The sequence below is a fragment of the Mustela lutreola genome, chromosome 4 (genome assembly GCF_030435805.1).
Source record: "Mustela lutreola isolate mMusLut2 chromosome 4, mMusLut2.pri, whole genome shotgun sequence".
Lineage (NCBI taxonomy): Eukaryota > Metazoa > Chordata > Mammalia > Carnivora > Mustelidae > Mustela > Mustela lutreola.
Genome location: NC_081293.1, coordinates 7,202,892 through 7,228,732, shown reverse-complemented (window position 1 = coordinate 7,228,732; position 25,841 = coordinate 7,202,892). Strand labels below are relative to the sequence as shown.

Here is a 25,841-nt window from a genome sequence, read left to right as displayed (position 1 = left end):
ATTAAAATGTATAATTCCAGAGTTTTTAGTATGTACAATCACCATCACCATTGGCCAATTTTAGAACATTTGCATCACCTCTAAAAGAATGGTGTGTACCATCCTCCCCATGTAGCTACCCTCCCCATCTCCCCTGCCCAAAGCAACCACTAACGTACTCTCCATCCCTGTAGGTTTACCTGTTGTGGACATTTCGTATAGTGGAACAATGTGAAAAGTGGTCTTTTTTTACTGGCTTCTTTCACTTGGGTATATACCTCGGAGTGGGACTGGTGGGTCATATGGTAATTAATTTTAATCATTGGAGGATCTGCCAGACCATTTTCCAAAGCAGCCACATCATTTTACATTCCCACCAGCAGTGTATGAAGGTCCTGATTTCTCCATATCTTCACCTGCCCTTGTGCGTATCGGACTTCTTGATTCCAGCTCTCTCGGTGGGTGGGGAAGTGATATCGTCATGGTTTGGGTTTGCAGTTCCCCTCCCTTTGACAAACCTGAGACCGTGAAGACTTACCTCTGTGTTTTTTTCTAAGAATTTGATGTTTTTAGCTCTTCCATTCAGATCTTTGGGCCATTTTTTAAACTGATAAGTGTATTTTATTGAGCATATATTTTGTTCCACTGGCTGTTAAGCATGTACAGATGACTTTATTTGTTGCTTAACATGGTCCTAAAAAGTCATTTCCATGGCAGTACATTTTTACAAATGGGAAACCAAGGTTTAGACATATCGAACTTAACTAACCATGATCACAGAACATCACAGGTGGAAAAGTTCAGTTTCAAATTCAGGTCTTTCTGGTGCCAAAAGCCCTTGGTGCTCTTAAGTTTCTTTCTTTTTAAAACATTAACATATAATGTATTATTTGTTTCAGGGGTACAGGTCCTGATTCATCAGTTTCATATAATATCCAGCGCTCCTTACAACACACACCCTCCCCAGTGTCCATCACCCAGTCACCCCCTTCCTCTCCCCCTCCCCTCCAGCAGCCCTCAGTTTGTTTCCTGTCATTTCCTGACTTGTTAATTTTAGCCATTCTGACTGGCGTGAGGTGGTATCTCACTGTGGTTTTGATTTGTATTTCCCTGATGCCGAGTGATGTGGAGCACTTTTTCATGTGTCTGTTGGCCAGGTCTTTGGGTCGTTTTGTGTATATGTCTGACCATGGTGTGATGTAAGGGTCCAGTTTTATTCTTTTGCATGTGGCTGTGCCATTGTCACAGCGTAGGCAAGAAAGAGCCACAGCCCTCCTGTGGACCTCCACCTTGCTAATACTGATTTTAATGACTCAAAAAATTTTATAAATTAAAGGTTTGCTCATTTCAGCAGACCGTCACTGGATTAACAGTAATTAGGTTTTATTGTCATTATCTTGGAAATTGCCCTGCATGCATCTCTGAACATGGGCTTATTTATATGTGAGCACATAAATCACTGTCTCAGGGAATTGTTTTCACATAAGAGGCACTTGGAGGATTATCAAGTTCAAGTGGTCTGCTTTAACTGTAACAACTAGTTATTTGCGAGGCCGGGGAAGCCCTGATGGGAAGTGCGTGCCACTTTCCGTGGCATGAATATTCCCAGCATGGCTGGTTTCGAGCCACCAGAGCGAGCTCTCAGAGTGTGGAGCTGGGGGAAGATGCGCAGTCCGCACACACTGGCTCCCGCACACCGCCGTGTACACCCCACTGCGTTTTTGATACGAAAAAGAAACTGTGGTCCCACAGCTTTTTCTGGGGCAAAACTGGTCTCTGTCAGCAACATTGTCATCAGCTGCTTTCGTCCCCCGTGCTTGTCTGTGGTTGTCCTGCCCGGCCCTGGGAGGGAAGAAGAGGCTTGGGAGTCTGATCGACGCAGGGAACTGAGAAGCGAAGTGGTTTCCAGGTGGGATGTAGGGAAGGGCCAAGAAGACGCAAAGAGCAAAGAAGTCCCAATCCCATCGGACATGCCACCGGCAGGAGCACTCTCCAGCCTCTGACCCCTGCACTGCCCATGTCATATCCACTTAGAGGGGACATCCAGGTCCCCTGGGGGGAAGCCAGGTATCTGGAGAACAGCCCAAGGAGGTCAGAAATCTCCAGATTTGGGGGTTCGGGGGGCAGGTGGTGCAGTCGTTTAAGCCTCCAGCTGGATTTCAGCTCAGGTCATGGTCTCAGGGTCATGCAATTGAGCCCCGTGTCGCATGCCTGTTCCAGCCGTCGTTCCTTGCTCTGGGCACAGAGGGCCTGGGAGTGCCCCCACCAGCACATTGGAGACTTAGCAAGGGCTAAGCCAGGGCTCCCAGACCACCCTCGCCACAGCCCTCCCGTTGTGCTGGCCACTTGGGACTCAGGGTGGGGAGGTGGGTCCAGAGTGTGGTGGGAGCCTGGCCAGGTGGGGGGCCCTGGGTGCAGGGGAGGGGTCCCCACAGAAAAATGAGGCTGGCCCCCAACTCAGTATGCCAGGGCAGGGGCTCAGCAAGCAGCCCTGTCCTGTCATTTGGGTCAAGGTCGCCTTCCTTCTCACCTCCACTCCTGTGACCTCACCATCTGGTCTCCATTCTCTGAATGCTTCTTTCCCCATCCGGCTTACTCCTTTCTCCATCCGCCCCCATCCACTCTGAGGCCAGGAGGCCCTTGACAGTGACGTGATCAGGCGTGTCCCGACCCCCGAGCCCTACTATGCCCTGACTTCTCCTGGTCACTGCGGTCCCTCCACTGGGCTCCATGCCCTTTGCCCTACCTCTTTCTTCTGCAGGGTGGCTGGAACACACCCTGAATTGAGAATAAGAAAAGCCAAGAACCATTTGCTGGGATATTGGGGGCTGGCCATGACCTCACAACCGTCTGCACCTCAAGGGCACAGATGCCCTGGCTGAGGGCTGGCCAGGCAGGGCTGGCTCCAGGCCTCCGTCACCAGGGGCATCCCAGACCGCAGGCCACACCGGCAATGCCACCGCTCTGGCCTGCCAGCCACAGGAGTAGGTCTTGCTGCCTACTGCCCCTTTCCCAGCAAACCAGGCTCTCAGGTGCTCTGTGTTCAGAGAGGAAACGTCTGAGAGGACACGACCCATGGAATGGCCATTTGTTGAGGTGTGGGACTCCGCGCCTTCTCAGTCCATGCGGAGCTGTGGGCATGGCCGTGTCAGCCTGGGCCTTGCCTTCACGGTGAACGTGGGGTCCGCCCCACCTGAAGCATTGCTCTCTAAAGCAGAAAGGTATGCTTTTTAATTAAAAAAAATTTTTTTTGCAAATGTTTGCAAAAAAATATTCATATTTGTGGGTTCTGGCTCTTCGGGACCTGCTGTCACAGCTTGCGAGGGGCAGGTCTGCTCTCCGAGGTGGGAGGATCAGAACATTCCCAGAGCCTACCTTGTCCCCTCAGGGGGCACTGGGGAGCACAGGGACTGGCCCGCATGTTGCATTGTGCTGTAGGAGCCAAGGAAGGAAGAGCCAAGGCTCGGGAAAACCAGATGCTCATTTTCTCGACTGGCTGTGTTGCTGGCAAAATGGTGTTATTCACAACCATGGTGGAGGGTCCGTAAGTCACGGTGCCCCCACAGCAGTGCAGCTGACGATGACTCTGAAGTTTTCGCTTGATGTCCCTTCTCTAAACCATCTGGGAGAAAACGGCCCGTAGTCTACAAGAGCTGTGGCTTCCACCGAGCGTGTGTAGACCCTGGGCTGCAGGCTTTATGACCAGCCTCTGGGGCATTGTGTGCAGGAGGGGTATCTGTCGGGGTTACCAGGGGCTACTCAAAGCAGCCCGGAGGGCAGAACAGAGACTGGGTGGTGTGTGGTGGGCGCCTTTTCCTGCCTAAGCCTCTCAGGGCTGGGAGAGGAACATCCCGGGGCCCATGGGCATCCGGCGGGCATCCTGGGCCCTGCTTATCTGTTTCCTTCACAAAAGCTCCTGCTGCTGGGTTGAGCTGTGCCCACCACTCTGGCTTCAAAGCTGCCCCCAAAGTCGAAGGCCATTTGGCAAAGATAAAAGCTTGACTTTCAAAAGGTGGCACGGGCTTGGCCTGGTTCACAACCCGCGTGGCTGTGGCAGGACTGCAAACCAGAGAAGGTGGGGGCAGCGCCCGCCGGCTCAGCACGACCGCTCCGTCCAGGGCCTGATGAGCAGGGGGTAGCCAGGCACCCGCTGATGTGAGAACCCCGCTCTGGAGGCCACGATGGCGCAGGGCTCACCCCCAAGCAACGTTGATGCCTACTGGGGACTGGCCCCCCGCGATTCCCAGGTGCGGGCACTTTGATGCTGCGCTGACAACATGGAGCAAGGCCTTTCCCTGTCCGCCCCCGACAGACCCGCTGGCCGTTCCGCCATGCATCCCCGTGGGCAGACCTGGCCCCCGCAGCAGAGCTGAGGTCGGGCTCTCGGTTCCCCCACCCCAGGACCCCTGGGGCTGAAGCCCCTTGATGTGCGGGTCTGCGGTGTGCGGACTCTCCAGCACCGGGCTTGGCTTTGAATGAGTTCATTCTTCCCGACGCAGTCTCGGCATGCCTGGCCTCTGGGTTCTTCCGGCTGGCGGTGCTTGGAAGCTGGCCGCTGCCAAATCCAGTTGTTTGGCTTAATGTTTCAAGGCCAAGTCCTTTCAGGAAAGCTCTCTCCACCCCCACTGCCCCTTTAGAGAAATAGACGTGCAATTGATTGGCTGCGCAGGGTTTTCATTGTTCTCTGCAGAGAAGGGCATGAGCAGCTCCTCGGTTCACCTCACATTCTCCCTCTCTGCTTCCAAGTGCACGCGGCACAGCAGTGGGACAGTGTGGGACAGCAGCACTTTGAGGCTGGGGTACAGAGTAAGCACTGGCTGACGTCTGTGCAGAGAAAAGTGCCACAGGCTGCCAGAGAATGATGGTGCCCACGGGGAGATGCTGGAACCTTCCATACAGGGTTTGCTGCAGCTGGACATCCCTGTTGGCACTCCTCTCTCTGCTGTGATGTTTCAAAGGCCTGGCTTAATTAATAACCCGTCTCTGTATGTGTTCGCCCACCTCTTCCCCAAGGTGGGAGGGGCAGCGCCGTGCCAGCTCTGGACTTGGCTTCTCCTTGTCTTTCCTGGTGTGAGGGCATGAAGGGCACACTGTCAGGGGTCTTGAGCTCCAAAGGCTCCATCAGAGCCAAAAGAACTTTTTTCCTGGCTCCCAGTTCTGAGGTTATCCCATCCGCCTGGAGTGGCAGAGTCAGCCCGTCCCAGCAGAGACACCCAGTGGTACACAGATGAGGGACGGGAGGGAGATGGTGGACCTGGAGACAGAGGGGGTCTGAAGCCCAGTGCTGCCACTTACGAGCTCTGTGGCCAAGGGAGGTTATGACCCCCTTTCTGAGCCTGCTTCCTCATGCATAAAACAAAGGCTAGATCATAATATGATGCAGCGGGAGGGAAGAAGGGGTTCCTAGCATGGGCTGTGCCCCATAACGTCAGGGAGGGGAGTGTGGTTGTAGCACACGCTGTTGTCCACCTCTTTGAAGTAAGCAGGATTCCTGTCCCAGGTGGAAAAGATCTCACCCATCGCCATGCTTTCGTGAACTTTCTGCCAGAAAGCTTGAGGCGTCCTGTCTCCACGGCTGCCTGCACGGGGAGTCCAGAGCAGCCTCCAGCTGTGGAGGGAGCGGAGTTGGCAGGGCGCAGTGGAGGGGAGGCTGAGCTGGGTGTTACCTTTGGTGCTGTTTGGGGGCCCAGGCTTGTTCACTAGAGAGGAGGTAGGACGGGGGGGGGGGGGGGGGGTACAGCCCCCAGGCCTGACATCAGGGGGCGTCCTCGTGGCATCCTAGCATGCTAGTGCGTCCTGAGTGTCTGCTTGGGGAGGGAGCTCACAGGGAGAAAAGACAACACCCTGCGCCCCAGAGGGGGAGACCAGGCCATCCCAGGGGAGGAGATGGGGAGGCAGGGCTCCCGCACTAGCAGCCCGCTGCCCACCCCTGCCGCCCCCCAGGCTCTTCCGGGAAGCCAGGGCTCAAAGCAGCACAGGTGGGCAGTGTCAGCTCTAGGACAAAGTCCGGTGTGGAAACTGAGGCCCAGAGAGGGGAAAGGACTTGGCCCAGACCGCACAGTCAGGTGTCGCAGACGGAACACTGGGGCAGGAGCTGTGGCTGCCGGCTCTCTCTCCCTGCAGGCCCGCCCTCGAGGGGTCTGCCCCTGGGAGGAGGGGAAGGTCCCGCCCAGGCTGCCCATTAGAAGCATCTGGGGAGGTTAGACCACCCGGCCCCCAGGCCACACCAGGACCAACCAAATGGAAAAAAACCTTCCAAGGAGGGTTCGGGCGTCAGTATTTTCTAGTCGCTCTTTCCCAAGAACCAGCTGGCTGTTTCAATGATATTCTCTGTTGTTTTTCTGTTTTCAGTTCATGGCTCTATGCTCTGCTCTCTTAGGAATCACCCCCGTTTGCCGTGGGTTTATCTTGCTCTCTTCTCTTTCTAGTTTCTTCAGGTGGGAGCATCGATGGGGGACTAGAGACTTTCTCTCTAATTAATGCGAGCCTTGCTGCAGGGCTACGTGTGTCCCCCCGGGGCCTGCTCTAGCGCCCCACCCCCACCCAGCTTTGACACCCGGTGGTTGTTCGGAGCTCCCATGTCATCCCACTGGGCAGTGGGTTTGAGAACCAGTGTCCTCATCTCCTGTGGCTCTCGGGCCTCCTGACCTGGAGCTGAGAGCACGTCCCGGTCTCCTCTCCAGGCCTGTGAGGAGGACACCAGGTGTGACCTGCTGAAGAACTTTTGTTTTGGGACAACATGACACTGGCCGGGCCACCTGTGCTGCTCTCTCCTTCCCTACCTCGTCACACACACCGGAGAAGTTAATTCTCAAGTATATATGGAAAACAAGTGAACAGGAAGCCTTTGGGGCTGGGGGCAGGGAGAGAACCAGATGGGCCTTACCTGGTGTTAAGTGATGTGAAGCCGGGACAGTGCGGAAAGGAGGGTCCTGGCGTGCGCCTGGGCCGGGGGACTGGTGAGGGACCATGTCCCTGGCGTCTGGTGCCCAGGAAGAAATGGCATCACCGATGGCATGCAGGGCCCTGCTTCCCACAGGATCTTCAGCCCACACAGCACCCGGAGGAAGTCGGTCCTGGTTCTCTCCTCCCACCTGTCACCAACCACAGGACCCTTGCCCGTTCTGGAGTCCTGGCATGCCCAGGCCCTTCCCATACACTGAACCTCGGGCTCGAGCCCCGAAAGCCTCTGGTGGAGAACTGAGGCAGCGAGGCTGTTAGGGGCAATTCCCAAAACTTGGGGAAAATTCTGGCCCAGAATCCCGACCTATATGGCTACCCACGTCCCAGTTCCTCCCTTTGGGCCTCAGTTTCCCCATCTGCAGAGAGGACAGTGTCCCCCTGAGGGTCACTGAGTAAATGCAGCAGAAGGTGACGGTCATCCCCACCCACAGCCCAGATGGCCGATGGGACCCTGCTGGAGCTGCTTCCAGAGCTTTCTGGAGGCCACAGGGCAGGCTTGTTTGGGGCTGGTTTATGGCTTCCCCGTAAATCACGGGGCAGGACTAGGGTCTGAAGAAAAAGTGTTGAGTAAATGTTTGGGAGGAGCAGCTCGTCTGCCTGCCTAGAGACGGAGCTGGCGAAAACAAGATTCCGTCTAGGAATCGTCCAGCGCACGGCGGCCTGCCAGGAGCCAGGGCAGCTTGGACGGGGTCCCTGCACACACAATCAGCCCACTGTGGGGCCTGCCGCCCCGGCCGGCTGGCGTCCCCCAGGCCCGGAATGAATGGCCCCTCACCGGGAGGCTTTGACCATTTACGAGGTGCCGTCTGGACTATGATGAATGAGGTGGCGTTCATCAACTTTTCGGGGAACCTGGCCAGGATGGAAGGTGCTCAGTGAATGGGGGAGGAGCACTGGCCTCCTTGCTGGGTCACTCTAGGCCCTCCTTTTCTGTGCCTCGGTTTCCCCCTCTGTATGGAGGGACGGATGAAGAGGCCCTGACCCCAGCCCCAGTCCCCCCGTCATCCCCAGAGCCAGGCTCCACTCTCTAGAAGGTCACCCTCCTCATCTTTGGTGCAGTCTGGCCGGGCCATCTCAGGCCAGCAGCTGTTCCTTCCTGGGCCTCGATTTCGTCCCCAGAGAAAGGAGGGGTTGTGCCCTAAAGTGCCTCCAGTTTTGGGGTTTGGGGCTCATTGCTTTTCCCTCTGGTTGTTCCATCCAGCAAGTTCAGGGAAGGTGCTGGTACTGGAGTCAGAACGGGGATCCATGTCCCAGCCCTGCCATGTGCTGGCCGTGTGAGCCGAAGCCAACCCCTTGTTCCCATGTCCTTCTTGCTGGGAGGTGAGATACGAAGTCGGGATATGAATGAGGTGCTGTCCGTCCTGGGCTGGGTTTGGACCTATGCACACCCACCCGATGGCTGGCAGCTGGACAGAGGGGCCAGGGGAGGACCAGCCTGGGGTGATCGCTGGCGGCATTTGGGGTTCCCCCAGGATTACCTTAGCACACCTGGGCAGCCCTGCTCCGTAATGAAGTGATATGCTCCACAGAGCAGGCGGCATTGGCCCTGCCCAGCCAGGTGCTTGGCCCCAGGGACAGGGCTAGTCTAGACTGCTGCCCCCTGGCTGGCAAGCCCCGGGCCCAGGATGGGTCGCTGTGCCCCTAGTGTCTGTCCGGGCTGGAACATCATCTCCACTTTCCGGCCTTGTTAATACCTCTGGTGAAGCAGTGGCGAGACGGATGGAGAAACTGTCTTTACTACTACACGTACTGCTGAGATAGCGTCAGTGCAATCTCCAGGCGAATTTGAAAGACAAAAGGTTCTGTCTCTGATCCTTCCCTGCTCAGACAGCTGTATATCTCAGGTTTGCAGCCAGTTCCCTCCTGCATCCCTGGGCACAGGCGTGCAGAAACCCCTGGTCTTCCGCCTCCCTCGTCCTCCTGCCGTGGCTCACGGCTCTGGCGTGTTTCACGGAGCAGATAAAGCGGACGAGGCTTCAGTACTCCCCCACGGTTGGCTCCTTTTCTGTTGTAAGTAGCATTGTCACAGATGTTTCTAAAAGTGCTTTTTCCCTCGATTCAGCAAACTTTTATTGAAGACTTGTCCATACGCTTGAGTCCTCTTTAGAATTAAATCTTCAGGAAAGATGTCCAGGAATAGGGTTAAAGAACAGAATTCCTTTTAGAGATCCGCTCTCTACAGGAGACGAGCCCAGCAGAAGCCCTTTCGGCTTAGCATCCGTGGGGAGGAGGGCGGCAAAGGAGAATGCGTCCGCGCCTGGGTGCAGTGTGTGCGGGTGGAGGGAAGAGCTCCAGGGCCGTGGCAGGATCCCGTGCAGGATAGGGGGCCGTCCCAGATGCCGGGGCACTGCCAGTGAGCCCCACCCCGCAGGGGACAGTCCTTGTGAGTCAGCGTGTCAGTTTGAAACGAACGAACAGCTCCTCTGGAGTGTTCCTTAATGTCCCCTCGGGATGTTCTGGTCCTTTCCCTGCTCCCTGGCTTCCCGTCTGGGAGGGCTGTCAGCACCGCTGCCTCGGGCCTTTCTCCCCCGCAGTGCTCGCCCTAAGTACCCCCAGTCAGCCCGACCGCTGCTGTCCCAGAGCCCAACGCTCCCCTGTGTGCCTCGTGCACACTGTCCACTGTTGTATTCAGTCTTCACAGTGGGGGAGGTCACCTGCTTGGGCGGGATGTGGGCCCTGGCACCCAAGTCCAGAGCCTGTGTGCAGGCCTGCAGCCAGGCCCTGCCACTGGGTCCCCCGCCGACCTTCGTGAGGACTGGGAGGCTACCGTTCCCTCCCTCTTCACGTGACAAGCTCCCACTCTGAGCTCGGTGGCTGGTGGGAGCCAGGCCCACAGCGCCCTGCTCCCCGTCTGGCACGGCGTGTCCTTTCCCAGCTCCAGACAGGGGCCGGCATGGGGAGCGGTGGTGAGGGAGCGGGCTGCAGTTTCTGCCTCCGCCCCACTGTAGTGCCGGCGGCTTCTGACTGTGGTTAGTCGGGCACAGGCAGTGAACGCAGGACCCATGACAGACGGAGCGTGTTCCCATGCTCGGTGCTCAGCACCGCAGTGTTTCATCTACACTCGCATTGAATGCAGCTGGCTGCCTCTTTATGACAGAGCTGGTCCTCTCCGTGTGATGCGCTCGGGGTGGCCGTTGGAGGGATTTCTTGAGCACGCTGGGGCCTGGGCAGTGGAGGTGGGTCCACTCAGCCCATTCCCTCTGGGCAGGGCCTGGGCCAGGCTGGGTGAGAGAGGGCACACGGCAGGCTGCTAGGGAGAGGAGTGACTGGCACCCCCCCCCCCCCCAAGCCGGGGACATCTTCAGAGACCTGTTCTGCACAGGACTGGAACTAAACAATAATATCCCAGCATGGGTCTCCTCAAACACAGGCTCCAACACTCTGCGTGGTTCCCGGGACCTCTGCTGGCTTGTCTGCTGCCCCACGCCTGCCGCCCCCATCCCACCTGTCCCAGGCCAGCGTCCGCCTGTCCCCTGTCGGCCCCTGAGATCAGCCGCCCATCCACAAATGGGGGTGAGGGGTAAGAGGGCTGGGGGCTCAGCTAGTCTTGCGAGCGGAGACGCCAAAGTCCGGAGAGCAGAAGGGACTTCCCCGAATAAGGGGCAGCTGTGGGGGGGGGGGGGGACTCCGGAGCAAGTGGGAGCTGGTTTCGAAAAACCTAGACTGAACAATCCAGTTCAGGGACCTGCCAGGTGCTGAGAAGTCAGGGGAGCGGGCTAGGCCAGCCCGGAGCCCCAAGCCTTCCTCTCGCCCTTAGAGCTGCGTAACAGGAGTCTGTTCATTTGGAAGGGTGACCTTTGAGTTTCTGGGGACGGTCTGCTGGAGCCTCACTGCCCCCATATAGGGCTGGGAGAAGACCTTCCTGGTCTGTGCTGCAAAGAAGGGCGTCCCTCCTGAACCATTGCCTGCTGCCATCTAACCTACAGGGCTTCCCTCTTTGCTCTGGCTGCCGGGGAGCTCAAAGCTTCAGTTTTTGGTTCCAGGTCACAGGCCTGTGGTGCAGTTATTTCCCCCTTTCTTCATTGCAGCTTCTGAACCATCTCTCCAACTTCATCTGATGTCCTAGAGAAACCTTTCTGAGCTGAGACACTTAAAGAAAAGCCAGCTCTATTTCATCCACGTTCTGTGTAGCAGGAGCCTGTCATGGGATTTGTTGTACGACTAGCCCACTGCAGATTTCCTGGGCTGGTTCCCAGTTTGGGGTCATTGTACACAGAGCTGGTGGGACCTCCCTGTCTCCGCCCCTCGGGTAACAGAATCTCATGGCCCTGTGGCAGGTGCCCAGGATAGGCTCGCCGGGTCACGTGGTATTCACAGGTTTCTAGTTTGGACATATCTGCCAAGCGGGTTTTTTCCAGAGGCTGCGCTGCGGGCCCCTCCCGCCGGCCACAGGGGGAGAGTTCCTGTTGCTCATGTCCTGCCCGCCTCAGCATCCTTCCCTCTGGCCATTTGGGGGTGTGTGTGGCGTGGACTGCTCAAACTGGTTCGTGATGCTGAGCCCAGCTCCGCGTGCGCCATGGCCATCGTAGACCTGGCTTGTGAAGTGCAGATTTTAACCCTGTGTGAGAGGAACATGTGTGGAGTACGTGGAGGCTGGTGGGCTGGAGGTCCCACACGTGTCCCTGGAAGACCGTGGGGTTCATGGAACCGCATCTCTGAGGTCAGGTGGGACTTCCCCACATGTTGGACCCTAAGCAGCACCAGTGAGGGGCACCCTGACTTAGGAGACTCTGCTCCCAGGCCAACAGAACAGGACAGTGTTTGGGGGCAAGCCTTGCTCTGCCACTTGAGCACTGGGCAACTTCCAGACCCATCCTGAGCATCTCTCTTCGTGTATCCGGGGGCATATCCCAGACCAGCTTGAGGAAGTGCCCGCAGGGCATCCCCCCAGCAAGCCTCTGTCAGTAGTGAGGTGCCCGACCCAGCCACCTGGGTCTTTACGTGGTGGTGGAAATGACGCCAGGCCTTCAGTGAGTGGGATTCCGTGACCCCTTCTGCCCCCAGGATGGGGCAGCACCACCACCGTGTGCCCTCCCGCTCTCCTGGGCCACCTCACGAGAACCAAGGGCTCAGGTGTGCAAGCCCAGGTTCGCCGGGCTAGCAGGGGATCTCCCTGACCTCCTGCAGTCCGGCCTCAGGAAGAGAGAGGGAGTGCAGCGGCTTTCGGGGGGAGGCCGGGAGGAGCGCCCTGCCCGGTGCTCCCGAGGGCCTGGGTGGGAGCACACATAGGCCTCTCGGGGGATTTGACCGTTGGAGAGCATATTGCAAGGGGCCCGGCTGGCTGCTTCTAAACTAAACACACCCCAGGTGTTCAACATGTTTTTATCAAAATATTCTGAACAGCTGTCGGGAGTTCCTCTACGGGGAGCCGGAGGGCCGGTCCCCCTGCCGGAGCGAGCCTTCTAGGTCGGGCCCTGCCTGCTGCTTGCTAGTGCAGCCCGCCTGGCTCTCGGGGAGCTCTAGACCGTACTGCAGAAGCTTCCAGCCACGCCGGGGAGGCAGACAGGCAAAGGCACTGGGCCGCTGACCCCGGGCAGGCCACTCACTCTCTCCGAGCCTCCATTTTGCCCGCCCTAAGAAGGGGGCAGTCGCACCTAGACCTTTGGGCCACTAAAGTGTGCAAGGCCCCTCACCAGGTCCCCGGAGGGAGAGGGCTCCCCGTGGCCATCACTGTTATGAATAGTACATCCCGTTGGCTTGGAGAAGTGGCCCCCAAGGGCTGGGCCAGCAACTCTGCTGTGGTTGCCCCCCCCCCCGCCCACCCTGCCAAAGGAGTCCAGAGGGTCCCCTTGCCACCTGTCCCCAGGACATCCGAGGGACATCGGCCACCACCAGTCATGCTCAACCCCTGCCAAGCAGGAATATGGCACTTGTCCCGGCAGCTTGGTCGGGCTCTGTCACGAGGCCCCTGAGATATTTGGCCCTAAAAGGACCTACCGCCTTCTCCAAAGATGGCATCTGTTCTCCAGATGTGGAGAACAAGGTGAGCTTCCCAGGAACAGCTGTGGACCCTGCCCACCCCTCACCCCAGGCAGAGGGGGCCCTCGAGGGCTCTTAACCACCCGGATCACACATCGCATCGGCCATACCCTGTGCCAGCTGCTTGTCTCACACGCTCCACCGCAGCCCCCGGCGGGTCCCCTTAGCCCCCCTACCCCGCAGATGAGGGGCTCTGAGTGTTAAGGTGTTTGTCCAACAATGGGAGGACCACACACACTCTGGCTGGCAGCCCCGGCCCTCTCGCCCCATCCCTGCCCAGTCCCCGCCTGAGTCCATGCGGTCGTCATTAGGGGCCTCTGGGGTCCGGTCTCCCATGTTCTCTGGGAGCAAAATGGGGGAAGACCAGAGAAACGGGCCTTGCTGTTTGCATGACCTGGGGGAGGCGTGGGGTTGTGGGATGGTTTCCTGCTCGTGCCCGGCGGGGGTGCCCCGGGGGTGCCCTGCTGCTCTGTGACAGAGCTCCCGCCCGCGGGTACTCTAACCACGACAGTGCCAGGCCTCCGTCTGTCCCAACTGGATTCCTTAGGCCTGTGTCCCAGAGGCCTTACAGGTGTCCCTTCAGGGGGCAGGATGGGTCCTGGAGACCAAGGGGAGGGGAGGGTCCCTTGAGCTGGGCCTTGCAGGGGAGCAGGCATGAGAGGGTGTTCTAGGCAGTGGCATGGGCAGTTCGGGGAACCGGGGAGTTACAGACGAGAGGAGAAGTGGGGGTGTTTGGCGGGCGCCGGGGCCATCTCCTGAGCCATGTCAGGGAGGGTGGATCCCGTCTAAGTGGTGGTGGGGGTAGGGAGAGCCCCTTGGACCCATCCCTCCGCTTCGGGGCTGACCTTGGCTTCCGTATGCTCCTGCTGCCAGCACTTGCACCTGTGGCTCAGCCCGGGACACTATCCTCAGGCTCAGGAGCCTGCTTTGTCTGTGGCGCAGGGGGCCTGCTTCTCGGGGCCGAGTCAGCCTGCCCCGTACAGGGGCAGTGGGGTGGCATTTTCATACTTCTGACTGTCTGGGTTGTGGGTGAGTGGTTTCCAAGAAGAAAATTCTCTGTGGCCCAGCACTGCCATCCAGACTGGGGGGAGTTCAGATGCCTGCAGGGGTGAGCAGGGGACTTCCTCTAGGGAGGGCCAGGAAGGGGAGACCAGGCCAGGGCTCCCCGGGCCCTAGGGCCTAGACTCCTGCCTTTCTGCTCTTCATCCCTCAGTTCCAAGGTGGACTGGCCCTTGTGCCTAGACCTCTAGGACGGCTCAGACCCGGAAGGAGCTAGATGCCTTGGTCATGACACACAGCCCCTGGATGGTCAAAAGGAAGGAGGCCCCCTGCTTGTCTGCTCAGTCGGCTGCCTGTGCCCAAGGCCTTATCCCGGGAGTATGAGACCACCATGGGGTTGCGCCTGACCTCAGGGAGTCCACAGTCTGGAGGGGCACCCACAGGTACCCAGGCACTTGCAGTAGAGGGATGGGTGCTCCAGTGGGGTCAACACAGGGACCTTGGAGCAAGAGCAGGCCCCTGAGGTGAGGGCTGGGGAGGAGGCTTCAGGGAAGGCTTCCTGGAGCAGGTTACTTTTTCTTTGGGAAATGAGTCCCAGATAGCCAATGCTCTAGGGTAGGGCGGCAAATTCAGATACCCATGCAGGCAGGCAGGAAATGCAGCAGAGTGAACAAGGCCTGGCCTGAGAGCCGGGAGATGCTGGAGAGTGGGGAGCACGATAGGCTCCAAGCTGCTCCCCCCATTCAAGGGCTGCATCAGCTCGTTTCTGCCTGTGGAATGCTGGGGCGTTGTTACTGGTTCCTCCCGATGTTCGAAAGAAGCCCGACTTCCAGCTTCTGTTTCTGACAAACACTCTGGGCCCAGCCTGACATGTCTGAAGGCCACCGGTGTGTGACTCTGGCCTCACTGTGGATGGGAACTGAGCAAAGGCAGGTGTGGGGTCTCCAGCCACACCCGGGGGTTCTGGGGACCTCTCTGGTCCGTGTGAGGGCACCTCTCACCCCCACCCCCGTGCCTCCTGGTGCCGGGCGGTGACAGCCGCCCAGGAAACAGCTGGTGCCAGGGTTGGGTTCTGTTCGGCAAGGTGCCACCAGCCGAGACAGACCGTAAAGAGGCCCAGTTCCTCCGTGTGGACGAGTGGCCCTGAGGCGGGGTGTCAGGGTCCACAGTGACCTCCCCTCCCTCAGCGGGGCTTGGACCCCCACTGGTGACACCCCCCAACCCCCCTGCTGGTGACCGCGAGGCCCAGAGGAGAAGGTGTTACAGTGGCTTCTCAGCTCTGCGGGGCAAGCGTGCTCAGTCGTGGGGGAGGCCGCACACAGCGTGAGTTACGCCTTTTCTTTCGTTTCCTCGTCATCTGTCCCCCTGTGCTGTCCCCCCTGCGGTTGCTGGAGCCGGCGGATGCCTCCCAGGGCCCACCGCTGACCGGGAGCTGACCCAGACGCCTCGCAGTCTGGCCGGAGGTCAACAGTACATCAGTAACCCCCAGATGCGGGATATGTCCTGCGTGGTAAGGGAAGAATCTCAAAAATGAGCCCAGGTTTTCCAGAAAGCCAGACACATGAGGTGGGAGGCCCAGCTCTGCCTTTCCTGCTTGTGGCGCTGGGTGCGTGTCGTTGGCTCATATATCCACGTTGTCATCTCTAGAACGCTGAGTCATGGTGCCCACATCCTTGTGCCGGGGACATGGGAGACTGTCCTCAAAGTCACCTACAACAGAGGCGGGGTTGGCGCACGTTTGTGCCCTCATCCTTGGGGAGTGACATCTGCAGCTCACCCATCACCCCAGCCGGGGGCCCTAGCTTTGCTTAGCGTTCCGGGGCCTGCCTGCCGGCCTGTGGGAGCTCTGGTCTGTGGCAAGTGCCTTACCCTGCCTCAGTTTACCCTCCAGGGCTCAGAACCCCTGAGATTGGCCCAGCAGGTGCCTCCTTCAGCGTGGAGAGACTCCTGGCCCTTCCCAGCTGCAGGTTGGGTCACGCAGTCTGGAGTTCTGGGCCTTGGGCTGCCCCCGGCCCGAACAAGAGGGGTGTTGAGTTAGCCCAGCCCACCCTTGGCCCAGCTCGCTTCCATATCAGGACGAGAGTTGGACCCCCGGGAGACCACAGGGCCTGACCTGGTGTGACCTCCCTCCTCTCTGGGGGGCACTCCCAGCCCACCACAGTCTACAGTGCCTATGCAGGAAGGGTATGTCTCCCAGTGGGTGGGTATGAGTAGGGACCCAGCCCTACCTTGACAAGCAGAGGTGGGGGTGGGGGAGGCGGCCAGCCTGCGGTCCCCTGCCCCATCCCCCATTGGTGTCAGGCCCCTGGCTCCACTGTCAGTTTCCTGCGGGGCCTGGTCCCAGGGCACCAGGCAGTGGGTGGGAGGAAGACAGCCTGAAGGGGCTCAGACCTGCGTGTCACCCCCGGGCACACGTCTGTGCTCATCACGGGGGCCACCGCGAAGGAGGGTTACCTGTTGCCCCTCCCCCAGCCCTCCCCATTACGAGCAGACGAGGGGAGGCCCAGGTGCCCACTGGGGATGGGAGCCAGGGGGTGCGGCCACCTCCCCCCACAGAGGTCCCAGCCAGCAGAGAGGTGTCGCCATTTCCTTTCCTGGCCCGGTTGTCGTGGGCCTCAGAAGGGCCTGGAGCAAGTCCTCTCTCAGGCCTGGGTTTTTCTCTCAGTGTGTTTCCCCCACGTGATTTTCAAGGAAGTTAGGAAACCCCTGTCCGTGTGAGCTGGCTCGACAGGGCAGGGCCCGGGGACTTCAGGCTGTCTTGTCCCAGGACAAGCTGGGTGAGGACAGAGACCTAAGGCTGTAGCCCCTGACTGTCGCGGCCCTGGCTCTTGTGTCCATGGTGATCTCCTTGTCAGCAAGGACCAGGTCAGAGCCCCTCGTGAAGCCTTAGCACAAGTCCCAGCGTTTTCCCAGAGGGGTCCTAAGGCCCATCCACCCCACCTCTGGAGCCCAGGTCCTGGGCTGGCCCGGGGGACCGTGGGGTAGAAGCACCCATCTGAGATCTGTGGCTGACTTTCCTCCGGGTCACCCCACTGCCAGGTCACTGATCCTGTGGCACCTGCCAGCAGCCAGCCCAGGTCAGGGGGACACTGTGGCCCCTCGGGTTCCCAGCCAGCTGCCGTTTTGCCAGGCGCCATCCTGGGCCAGCAGGGGGGCGGTGGGAAGCATTTGCAGGAGGCCAAGCTCTCTGGTCCTGGGTCTTGGACTGCTGGGGCTCAGATGGAAAGATTGCCCTTGGCTCAGGCGTGTCACCTCTGGCCCCGTGAGCCGACACCCTCTGTCCTTTCCTCTGACGGTTGTCAGCACAGCCTGCTTGGCATCACTCTTGGAGGCCAGTGCCCAGTTCCCTGAATTCACTTGGCTGGCCTGCCCCGAGTGCCTGGCTCTTCCAGAACAATCGGGGACAAGGACATATGCCCCTCCTCACGTGAGCAGTGGCCTCCAGGCTGGGGAGCCTCTGTCGTGCCCCGGGGCCGACCAGGGTGGGGAGGCGGGCCTGCCACGGTGGCGCTGACCCTCCAGCGTTCCCCGAGGGGAGGCTGCCCATGTCCCCACGGTCGCTAGAGCCAGGGAAGAGGTGCTGGCCCCTCGGGCAGCCCCGGGGAAGCGGGCGGGCATGGAGGTGGGGGGTCTGGCCGCCATTTCTCCTCAACTGGTACAAAGAGCATCACTGTGAGGCCGCTCTGGCCGGCGCACACACTGGCCTTGTTCTCGGCCTCTGTCTTTCCTTCTTCCCTCAGCTCACGAGGCACGAGGGGGAGGACTAGCTAATGACAGGCGGCGCCCTGCCCGAGTGGGGGCCTTTGTTCATTCACTTGATGGCGGACACTTCCTGGGTGCCTGCTCTGGGCTCGGCCTGCGGGGGCGGCCGGCACCGGCAGGAATCCGGGCTCCTCCCTCTGGGCAGCCCAGGTCAGCAGAGCACCTGCCAGAATGGCTTGGGGGCTTGCGGGGGCGGGGAGTGTTGGAGGACGTGCCACATGCTCAGAAAAGAGTAGTGGGCCCCGTGGGGTCGAGCTGGAGGTGGGAACGAGTGAGTGAGGTCTTGAAGGATGAATAGGAGTTTGCAGTCGGAGGTTTGAAGCGCGCCCCTGGACACGGTGCAGACAGAGGTGTGGGAGGGCGGGGAAGGCCTGAAGAGCGGCGGGCCCTGGATGCCGGCTGGCCCCGGGGATGGAGACCCTGTGGGGATGGACTGTCTCCTCTGCCCACGAGCCAGTGGCATGGGCCAGCGGGGTCACCGCCAGCATTGACCCACACAGAGGCGGGAGCAGATGGGTGTCTGGGAAGCTGCTCTGACCCGCCCACCGGATCTGGGCGCAGCCAGAGACACCCGAACGCCACCCCCGGAGCCCAGGAGAGCAGAGAGGGATGCGTTGGCCCTCTGCAGGGCAGCCCCCGGGGCGTCTGCCTCCGCCTCCATCTTCAGGCCAAGATCGGAGGCCTGGTGCTCCTGCCTAGTTCGGGGGATGTCCACAGGGACCCGTGTTTTCACGCCAACCTCTGGAGGGTGGTGAGGGCGATGTTGGGGGGGGTGGGCGTCCGGACTTCATGTCCCTTTTTCTGGAAGCTTCCCTGGCCCCACAGCTCCCTCTAAATGCCCTCAGAGCTCTCTTCCTGAGCCTGGAGGGCAGAGGGCAGGATGAGGGGTGGGCGTCAGGTGGTTCTGTTGTAGCCATGCTCCGTTCTCAGAGCAGCCTTGAGAGTCGGCCGTGCGCCCACCATACAGATGAGCAAGCTGAGGGTCAGGAGGTAAAGAGACACTCACGCTGGGCAGACCAGTGGGCCCTGGGGAGGGGCAGTGCTGCGACTCCTACAGACCCCATGAGGTACAGGGAAAAGGGGCCTCCCAAAGTCACAGAGGGACAAGTGGGTGACCAGGACACATGTGTCCTAGAGCAGGGCACCGAGGCTGCCCACTCTGGCCCGGGAGACTCTGGTGTGTGTCTGCCTTCCCGACCCTGCCCCAGCTTTGTGCAGCTCGCGCTTCCCCTGCCCCGTCTGCCCTGCCCATCTCTCTGTGCGGCTCGCGCTTCCCCTGCCCCGTCTGCCCATCTCTCTGGCCTCTTTCCCTCCATCCCTCTCGGTCGCCCTCTCCCGAGTTGCTGTCCACCCCCCCCCCACCTTTGTTTTGCTCTTTCCTCCCTCTGTCTCTGTCTGTCTCTGACTCAGTTTCTTCTCCCTCCTCTCTCTCGCTTTGTGTGTGTGCATCTGTCTGGGTCCCTCTGTCCGTCTCTCGCGCAGCCCCCTGCTGCCGTCCCTGCCTGGCTGTGCTCTTGCCCCGTCTGTCCCTCCACGTCCTGCTCAAGGCCCAGGGGTCTCTCGGTCCCTTTCTCCATCACGCTCTCTGCTCTGTTCCCACTGCCACGGGCACATCCTTGCTGGGTCTCATGATTTGGCCTCCGTGGTGCCGTGTCTCTGAGGCCCTGCAGGGCTTGGGTCACCAGCCGGCATGGACAGGGGCACTGCCCGCTGGTCTGCCATTGGACCGAGTGTGGCTGCTTCAGGGCTTCAGGCTGGGCCCCGGACCATCCCCTCCTGGTACCCCGGCTCCCGAGCCATAGCTCATGGCAGCATCCCGTAATTAAGACATAAAAATCCGTGATTTCCTCTGTGTGTTGGCAAACACCGGCCTGCTGCTAATGCAGTCCTTTCTTTTAATGGATTCTTGAATTTAAATGATATGTAATTAAACGTAATTAGCTGGGTCCTCCGTTCGCTAGGTGCTGAGCGCCGAGTGAGGCTTGCGAGCAGCTCGGTGCAGAGCGGCTTCCTTCACAGGCAGATCTCTTGCTCCCTCCCGGGGCTGAGCTCACGGCACTGAACGGTGCCTGGCCCAGGGGCCCGGGGCAGGGGTCTGAGGAGGGGAGCCCCGGGCCAGCCACCCGGGGACTTGGACGATGAGCCGGGTGGGGTTTGCTAGGAGAAGTTTGGTTCCTTTGAGCCATCATGCTGACCTGTTTGGGGCGAAAGCTGGGAATGCCGTGGGAGCTGGGGGTGGGCCCCGGAGCAGGGGCCGGGGGGCTCCACACCTGCCCAGGCGTGACCTGAAGCCTGCCTGGCTGTCCCCCCTGGCTCAACAGCCCCCTCCTAGGCAAAGGGCGGGGCGCTCCCACCTCGCTGGCAAGTGGGGCTTTGGAGCCGCTCCTGCCCCAGGGATAGCCGAGGGAGCCCCGAAGAGCACCTCCAGGATGGCGCAAGACTCAAGCCCCCGTGCACAGGCCGAGCAAGAGGGGAGACCAGGGGGCTGGCAGCCGGGGAGCAGTGATGCCTGGGCAGGTGCCTGTCCTCCCACCGGCCCCTCCCTGCGCGCACCTGGAGCTGTGGTCTCAGGTGCAGGGACTGCTGGGACTCGGGGCCATCGGGCCGTCCCCCGGGGTCCTGGTCCCAGCCTGCCCACCCTACCATCCAGTGCCCGTGGTTTCACACACAGGCCCCTTCTTTGACTTCCCTGGATCCCATATACTGAGGTCTGTCCTCCCACCAGCCTGTGTGCCAAGGCAGGGCCCAAGGCCAGGCCGCCACTCCCTCTCCCTGCCATCCCGGCACATAGCGCGCTTCCCTGCGCTCCCCTGCGGCATCCAGGTTCTCAGTGATTGAGAGAAAGGAACTGCGCCCCCCCCCCCACCCCCGCACCTGCCCCTTGCCAGAGCCTGCGCATGCGTCCTCTTACTACCTTTGTTGAGAGTCAGGGACACCAAGGCACTGAGGTGTCAGGTCACGTGATGAGTAGAGAACCACGCTTAGCCTCAAGGCACAGGTGGAGAAACTGAGGCAGACGGTTCTCCTGGATTAGGTTTACTGCCTGTTCGGGTACTCCATCTCCGTCTCTCTTAGAGGGCCCCTCCCACCCACCTTGCTGAGCCCTGCGGTCAGAGCTGCCCTGAGGAGAATCACCCCCCCCCCATCCGGGGCGGGGCCGAGTGATGGGGGCGGGGCGGCCCTACCGGGGTGGGGCAGCCGCACACTCCCGAGCCAGGCAGGGCCAGCAGCGCCCACGGGAGGCTCCTGCCCACCAGGAGGGCCCGAGTGGGGAGCGCAGGCTTTCCAGGGACGAAGGACGTCCTGCAGGAGGGGCTGCCCGCAGAAGCCCTGGGCAGTCGGCAGGCGTGAGCGCCGTCCGGGTGGACGAAAATGGAGAGGCCGGTGGGTGGCAGGGGCCGGAACCAGAGGTCTGCAAGGCTGTGTGGTAGAGGCGCGGGGTGTAGCTGGCCAAGGCTTTGTGAGCCAAACGTTGCATATTCTTTTTACAGCAGCTTGAGGGTTGTACAAAGCCGGTTGCAGGGAGGATTTGGCCTGGGGGGCCACAGAGACTGGCCAAGGTGACAGCACATAGATACCTTGTGCTTGTCAATCATGTGTGACTTCGTCACATGCCTGTATCTGCAGATGCATAGAGAGCACTCTAAAAACAAACAGCGTAATGCGTTTTCCCCTGTGTGCCCCACCCCGTAACTGCCACCCAGGTGAAGATCTAGAACATTGCCAGCACCCCCAATCCTGTTCCCCCGAAAAGTAACCGTCTTCTGGCCCCTGCACCATAGGGACTGGTTGTGTCGCTCCTGAACTTGGCGTAAATGGGTCCTCTAGCTGGGGTTCCTTGAGCCTGGCTCCTGGCTCCTGCGGCCTGTCAGAGGGTCAGCAGCGCAGAGGGTCATTTCCTGGGAGTAGGACCATCGCCGCATTCAACCGCCTGCGCTTGCCACCGTGTTTCTCTGGCCCCTGCTGACGGACACTTGTGCAATTTCCTCCTTTGTGCTCTTACCATAAAGCTGCGTGGAATGTTCTAGTACACGTGTTTTGGTGAACATATCGACGCATTTTTGTCATGTGCGTACCTGGGAGTGAAATGGATGGGTCCGAAGCAGGTGCCGGCACACAATTTGGTGAACTAAAGGCCACGCCACATACAACCTTTTGACAGCGACAAGTATGTATTTCAGCGCTGCTGGGGATGATGTATCTTAAGTTCCCGCCATCGCCAGCTGTGTCTGTGATGGCAAGAGTGAAACGAGCCCGTAGAACCCTGCACAGATGTGAGGGTTGTTCTTGCTCCAGTTGCAGACCCAGTGGTGGCGGTGAGGGTCCCCATGCGCTCAGCACCTGTGTTGTCTCCAGGGCTCCTGGTTTGGGGCCTCAGTCATCAGGGTTGTGTGCACTGCCCTCTCCACTCCCACGGCTGCCCCTGGGGAGGTGGCCTTCAGGCCACCAGGCTGACTCTTTAAAACAAAAGGTGGTTCCCTTGCCCTGAAAGGACAGCCACTGTAGGGTAAAGAGCTTTGTGAAAAACAAACCCTTCAAAAGGGACAACTTGGCTTTTAGGATGTTATCAGAGCCAGTGTCAACCACTTCCTTCCAAACCAGGGTGGGGGCTTCCGAGGTGGTGGCCTGGCTGCTGGGAAGCCATGATTTCCTGCTTTCTCAGGGAGCTGGGGTCAGGCCATGGGGTGATCTGAGTAGCAGGTCCTCAGTGGTATGAAGTTGCACGGGGGTACCCCGCCCCACAAACTCCAGCTCATGAGCAGTGCAGGAGGGTCGTCAGGTCACCAGGACTTGAGTCTTAGCTCACAGCACCAGGCTGCACGCAGCCCAAGGGACGAGGTCCCAGCCCTTCCCCCAAGTGTTAGAGACTTTTGGGATGTCCCTAGGAGCCCACCCCAGGTCGCTCCTGTGGCCAGGGCTCCAGCCCTCTTACAGTTCCCCACCCACATGCCCACTGGGACCCCTGCTCTACCTCAGGACTCCGTCCACAGCCTCTCCTCCAGGAGCCCCCACATTGGCGTCCTGGGGTGCCACCTGGGCCCATAGGCATTTGCATCCATGGCGTGGTCTCTCTTCTCTTGTGCTTATCCTCCAGGCAGATCTCAGGACGTATCTGGGGCTTTGGACAGTTCTACCCCGCCAAATCCCACCCAGCCAGAGAGCTGCTTTGCCAGGAGCACCCCCCTCTGTGGTGTGGGAGTGACCTCAGAGGACAGGGACTGGTTGGCAAGTGCACCCCTAGGGTTTGGACGGGGAGGCACTCAGAGCAGGGTCAAAATCACGGCCCTGCTGTTAGGAGTCAGACATTTCTGCTGGTGGTGGGGATGGAGCAGAGCCAGCGGCCACTCTGAGCAGGCTTCGGCTAGAAGGGGTTCGGAGAGGTGACCTGTGGAGAGAACAGGAGGGGTTGTGTACACCCTGATGGGTGGCTGAGACAGGGAGTGGGAGGAGGGGCATCGGTAACCCGGTACAGAAGGACCTGGAGGCCTCCTGAGGGCCCGTGCTAGACGCAGGGAGAAAGAGGCTCCGAAGGGGTCACGGATGGTCTAACCTGCGGCTCTGCTCTCCAGGCCCAGTGATGAGCGGCATCCGGACGTGAAGGCTGATGGATACGTGGACAACCTGGCAGAGGCCGTGGACCTGCTTCTGCAGCACGCGGACAAGTGACGAGCCTCGTAGGGCGACCCCCGCCTGGCGCCACCCCTCCCCTGGGCCCCAGGGTGCAGGCCAGGCTTGCTTCCCCCAGCCTCCCGTGGAGCTGTTCCTCCGGGGATGGCCTGCTGCCCCAGCCACCCCCAACCCGGTGAAGTCAGACAGTGGGACAGACCCGTCTGGGTGTCTCCAGACGAGGAGAACCCTTGTCTCTAGGAACGCTCTCTAGCCGCACCCAGTCGTATGAGTGTCCCAGCTGACTGGCCTGAGGGACCTTGACTCCCCGGCCCTCTGTCACACGTTCTGTGCATTTGACGGAGGGGCCTGGAGAAGGCGGGGGCTTCCTGCACCGTCCATGCAGCCTGGGGCTGAAGCAGCCTCCCTGGGATGGCCCAGCATCCCCCGCCGGCCTCCTTGCTCCCACCCTGAGTCCAAGTGGCCCCTTGGCACCCCTTCCCCCTCCTACCCCAAAAGGCACCTTGGAGCCCAAGGCTGGGGCAGCTCCCCGGGGACCCTGAAGACTGCCGTCCTATAATCAAGAACTAACCTTGTGGGTCAAGGCTGTGGGCCCAGAGGGTGGTCCAGGGCCCTAACTCGGTAGACGTGAATGTGTCTTGCCCAGCGTCTGCCGGGGCAGCTACTGGTTAAATAAATAAACTGTCCTGACCCAACTGGGTCTCTGACTCAGTTTGACACCCAGAGGGCCCGAGGAGGGGTGGTAGGGGGTGCCTGGCCCTGGCCTGGTGCTGCCACATGCTTGAGCTCGAGCAGCCAGAGGCCCAGGGCCCCAGACACCCGTGCCACCCTGTCCCCTTCAGGAGGACGGAGGCCCAGAAGGGACAGCAGGCGGCCCCACGGGGGACAAGCAGAGCAGGGCGCATGTTGGCCAGCTCTCACGGGCCGTCCTGCGGAGGGGGGTGGTGAGCCACAGGCTTCCAGAATTCACTCAGAGCCGGGTTTCAGGTTTCAGAATCAGTCAGCTGAACAGATCACTTGATGGCTGTTTCTCCTCAAATCAATCCAGAAGTCCCTGATGAGTCTTGGGCAACGACTGCGTGTGAAAGAGGTCCTGGGTCCGTAACGGGGTTTCCACTCTGTGGAGCACGAGATGAAAGGCTGGACCCCAAGCTCTAAGTCGCCCTGGCAAGGGAGCCTAAGGCCCGCAGGGGGCTGTGCTGTCCCCAGGCGGGCTGGCCACCATTAAATCAGGATTAAGAGGAACCAGTGGCCAAGTCTTTTCATCAAGAAGGGAGGCCACCGGCGGGGCTGGTGTCCATGGTGGTGAGGGAGGAGGGGCGTGGGGCCCATTAGCTGGGAAGTATGCAAATCGCCTGCTCCTGGACGAGTCCGCTAATTATAGCTTGTTGGGGGACCGGCGGGCCCGCGGTGGGCAAAGCGCACCAGGGCTTAGAGGGCAGCGTCAAGGAGACGGACTTGCCACGTTCCGGCCAGTTTGTCTTGGTTTTCTTTCATGGGGTGCCCTTGCCTGCTGTCCTGGCTGGGGCTTGTGGCCAGGGCAGTGTCCCCTCTGGAGGCAGGACGCTGCTGTTCTTGGTCCATGGACCGGCTGCTGCCCAGGAGGGGGACGGGGAGGGTGTCCGAGGGACAGCTCGGGTGGGGTGGGGGGGCAGACGTCTGCTGTGTCTGGCCGGGAAACGTGCCACCCCAGCTTCAGTGAAGGGGACATCCACACTCTCTCCATTTTACAGAGAAGGAAATGGTGGTGTGGACAGAGGACCAGCCCACGGACTGGGGAGGGCAGAGCTGAGACTCAGACCAAGGTCTGACCCCAAGTCTTGTCCTTTCTAGTTCTTCCTACAGTCCTTCCATGGGGGTGGCCGGTGACCGCGACTTTCTTGGTGAGCCTGCACACTGGTATCCTCCGTCTGGAGACGAAATGTTCTTCAGGACTGAGGTCCACTCAGCCCTAGCACGGGGGACACCATCCACAAGCCTCAGCTGCCTTAACTGTGAAAGGGGGGGTTCCTTCCTGAACAGACACGGTCGGAGCCCTATCGGGGGGCAGGCCACACCGGCATGCCCTGTCCCCTGCTGTGGATGACGACCCTTGTCCTGCGGCCCAGAAGGGAGAAGGGCATCCCTCGCCCCGGGGTCCTTCCAGCCACCCACGGTCGACCTGCCGCAGAGCCTCCTTCCCGGCAGGCGGGTGCAGATCTCAAGCCACAGACACATGTCACGAAGCCGCTCCTGTGGGTGGGGCTGGAGTTCAGGGCCGCCAGTGGCCTAAGTACCTGTCTGCGGTCAGGAGAGGCACCAGACCTGCCACTAAGAAACGGCCCTCTGAGCCCAGGGAACAGGCCAGGCTGGCTCCGTGAGCCCTCCCTGCAGAGCCCTGGCGTGAGGCAGGGGCCTGAGTCTGGCCACGCTGCTGTCCCAGCAGGACATCCCAGGCTCTGGGGGCCACGAGCCCAGCCGTGTCTGGGAGGGGGAGGGGTGGATGGTGGGGAGGGAGGACAGTCTTGCAGGGTCACCTCTTTGGGGGCACA

At 60.3% G+C, this 25,841-nt stretch overlaps 1 protein-coding gene and 1 long non-coding RNA gene across 3 annotated transcripts in view; one reads left to right on the top strand and one right to left on the bottom strand.

Annotated features, from left to right (window-relative positions):
* LHPP (phospholysine phosphohistidine inorganic pyrophosphate phosphatase) overlaps positions 1-24,003 on the top strand; it is a 115,752-nt gene extending 91,749 nt beyond the window's left edge. For both annotated transcript variants that reach the window (XM_059172899.1, XM_059172898.1), the window contains one exon: positions 23,253-24,003. In XM_059172899.1, the coding sequence (XP_059028882.1) occupies positions 23,253-23,349 (97 nt within the window). In that variant the 3' untranslated portion in view covers positions 23,350-24,003. The remainder of the gene's footprint in view (positions 1-23,252) is intronic.
* On the bottom strand, positions 18,544-23,259 carry LOC131830574 (uncharacterized). The gene is made up of 3 exons (XR_009353224.1): positions 22,655-23,259; positions 21,759-22,139; positions 18,544-21,303 (listed from the first exon to the last, which is right to left on the bottom strand). It is a non-coding gene; the product is annotated as an uncharacterized LOC131830574 (long non-coding RNA).
* Positions 24,004-25,841: the final 1,838 nt, after the last annotated feature.